General features: G+C 37.7%; 1 protein-coding gene across 1 annotated transcript; it reads right to left on the reverse strand.

Annotated features, from left to right (window-relative positions):
* Nucleotides 1-1,657: 1,657 nt before the first annotated feature.
* Nucleotides 1,658-2,587, reverse strand: LOC119242874 (olfactory receptor 2T27-like). The gene has a single exon (XM_037508318.1). It carries the CDS (start codon nt 2,585-2,587, stop codon nt 1,658-1,660), a length of 930 nt encoding a protein of 309 aa, XP_037364215.1.
* Between the last annotated feature and the right edge of the window lie 541 nt (nt 2,588-3,128).

Genomic DNA, 3,128 nt, shown 5'->3' on the forward strand with positions numbered 1-3,128 from the left:
TCCTGTCTGTCTCGCTGCTCCCCTCAGCAGTGTATTTCAGTCAATCTGCCTGTTCTGTTCCCCACTCTGTCTCTGGTGAACCTCTCAACCCCCTTGAGTTCTGGCCTATACCCCAGCTCTCGTATGCATAAATAAATAAATCTTTTTAAAACAAGATGCAACCTCCTTGTTTCCTTGTTGTATGAATCAACAAGTAGCTTATTCCTTCTTATCATTGAATAGTATTTCAGTATATGAGTATAGCTCAGCCTATTCATTCACATATCTTTTGAAATATATTTGATTGTTTCACTTTGATTATAAATAAATATACTACAAAGACTTGTGTGCATATTAAATTGTAGCAATTTGGCTTGATTATGCAGCAATGACTAATAATCTACTTTTGTTAATTTTCTTTAATGGTCTTCTTGTTTTGTCCATCTTGTGATGGAGTAGAGTTAATCATTTGAAAAGTGTACTTAGCAAAACAAAGGATGGATTCTTTTTGGGGTAACAGAAAACCATGTGGTTCCATTACATCCTTTAGGCCTTATTTGCAAGACAATATGAATATTATGCCTTAATAAATTGTTATTTTTGAATGATATATCAATATTTTTCATAAATCATCATTGGTATAAGTTTACTTATCTAAACTAGAGGTTAAAATAAACTCACACAGTTAAATCCACTTCACTTGATGAATGTAATATAGTATGTAACCACATGACATCATGCATTATTGTAACAATATACAAGTAACTATGGGTGTGATATACACACATCTAGGAAAATGGTGAGTGATAGGGAATAGGAAAAGTACTAGGGCAAACAGCAGTCATTTTTATTTTAATTCTCACTGATATTTATTTTTTTGAAAAGTGATACTTATACTTTATTAATTGATCTTATTTATATATGAGTAAAGCATTTTAAGAGGGCATTCTTGTGATGATAACAGTTTTGGAAGTGTAATAACAAGAAAATTGAAAGGTAACCTGTCAGGTTTAGGTATAAATTTGTAATATCAGAATTTATTTTTATTTTTTTAAAGATTTATTTATTTATACAAGCACTGGGTACAGTAGAAGCACAGGAGGGTGAGAGAATTTACCAGAGCCAGAGCGGGGAACAGAACAGGCAGACTGATGAAATACACTGCTGAGGGGAGCAGAGGGCATGTCAGGAGAGGTCTGCGTGCCATGTGGGACCCTCGCCTGGCAGCCTGGGATCAAACTGGCGCTGCAAAGGCTGCAGGCAGCTTCACAGCCCAGCGCTCAACCGCTGCACCCCTGGGAAGGTCCCAGTAATATCCGAATTTATTTTATTTAAAAAAGACAATATATTCACTTGAAAATTCAGTATTGTATTTTAAGATGTGCCCTCACACTAAAAACATTATAAAATTATAAAGTGACCTATTTCATTAGATTCTAAATATAAATATTAATACACAAAAGAAAATGGAGAACTTTAGTAGAAAAATTAAATAATTCTTATTGACTTCTGAAAAATTATTAATTTACCACTTTGTTTTATTCACATATGGCTAATTATATTCTTTGTAAATTTAGAAGGAAAAAGTAATACAACTACGTATTACATCTAGTAAAATATAAATATAGCCTATGAATACACTTAGGTGCTTAGAGAAATGAAGAAACAGATCATTTTCTCAATTGTAACATCTTCCTAAACACTTCCTTAGAGCCCCCACCACTTCTTTGTTCCTCAGGCTGTAGATGAGTGGGTTGAGCATGGGGGTCACTATGGTGCCAAGCACAGCTCCTACCTGGTCTTTCTCAGGTGTTAGAGAAGAATTGGGTGTCATGTAGATGAACATGCCCTGACCAAAATAGAGACTCACCACTGTCAGGTGGGAGGAGCAGGTGGCCAGTGCTTTGTTCCTGCCCTTGCGAGAGTTCATCCTGAGGACAGTGAGGAAGATGAGAGTGTAGGAGGACAGAATCAGAATAAATGGGACCAGGAGAAACACAATAGTTGACACAAATTTCACCATCTCATAAGTCGATATGTCCACACAAGACATTTTCAGGATGGCAGGCATCTCACAAAAATAATGATTTATCTTTCTGGAACCACAGATAGGGAAATGCATAGGGTAGATCGTGTGGACAAGGGCTGCAAGAGCTCCCCCAATCCAGGCTGCAGATGCCATCTGCAAACAGACCCTAGGGCTCATGAGGACTGTGTATCTTAGGGGGTTGCAAATAGCCACATAGCGGTCATAGGCCATGAGGGTCAACAGGATACACTCAGCAAGACTAAGGGTAAGAAAAAAAAAGAGTTGTGTGACACAGGCAAAATAAGAAATGTTTTTCTTCCCTGTGAAGTAGTTGATGACTGTCTTGGGGACTGTGCTGGAGATGTAAGCCAGGTCTATGAGTGAGAGCTGACTGAGCAAGAAGTACATGGGTGTGTGAAGGCGGGCATCCAGCCAGATGAGGAGGATTAGTATGGAATTTCCAGCAAAGGCAATGGTATAAAAGAGAAGGATGATGAGAATGAGCAGGGAAGGATGTCCCAACCAGGGAAAGAGTCCCAGGAGGATGAAGTCAGTTGAAGTTTCATTATTCTGGTCCATATTTTCATTCAAGGTCTGTCCCTCAACTGAAAAACAGAAAGACAACAAAATATTACAGAAGGTATAGTCTTAAAAAAAAAAATTGTCTTGGCCAGACCTGCTTCTCTGTATCCCTAGAGATAAGACCCCAAAAACTTTATATTCTCATAAGGGAAAAACAGGGAATAAAAACTTCACCTAATCAACACACTTCTGCCTTGAAATTAACAGTTATATAATACAGTCACTTATGCTCTTCCTTCCCCTATTTTGATCCCTCTCCCTCCCCCTGTCCTGCTGAATATCTCCGATTTATAGTTTGCCTGCTAGTTTTGTCTGTTTTCTCTGATCCCTTATATGGTTGCCCTATATTCCTTCTATACGTGAAACTATCTGATATATTTCTTTTTCCTTCTGACTTATTTCACTGAGCATCATCCCTTACAGCTCTATCCATGTTGTTGTGAATAGCATTAGTTTATCATTTTTGATCACTGAGTAGTCTGCATTTTGTCTGTATACCACATCTTCTTGATCCACTCATCTGCTTTGGGGCATTTGA

This window comes from Talpa occidentalis, unplaced genomic scaffold, assembly GCF_014898055.3.
Source record: "Talpa occidentalis isolate TD23 unplaced genomic scaffold, MPIMG_talOcc4v2.1 talOcc4.13, whole genome shotgun sequence".
NCBI lineage: Eukaryota > Metazoa > Chordata > Mammalia > Eulipotyphla > Talpidae > Talpa > Talpa occidentalis.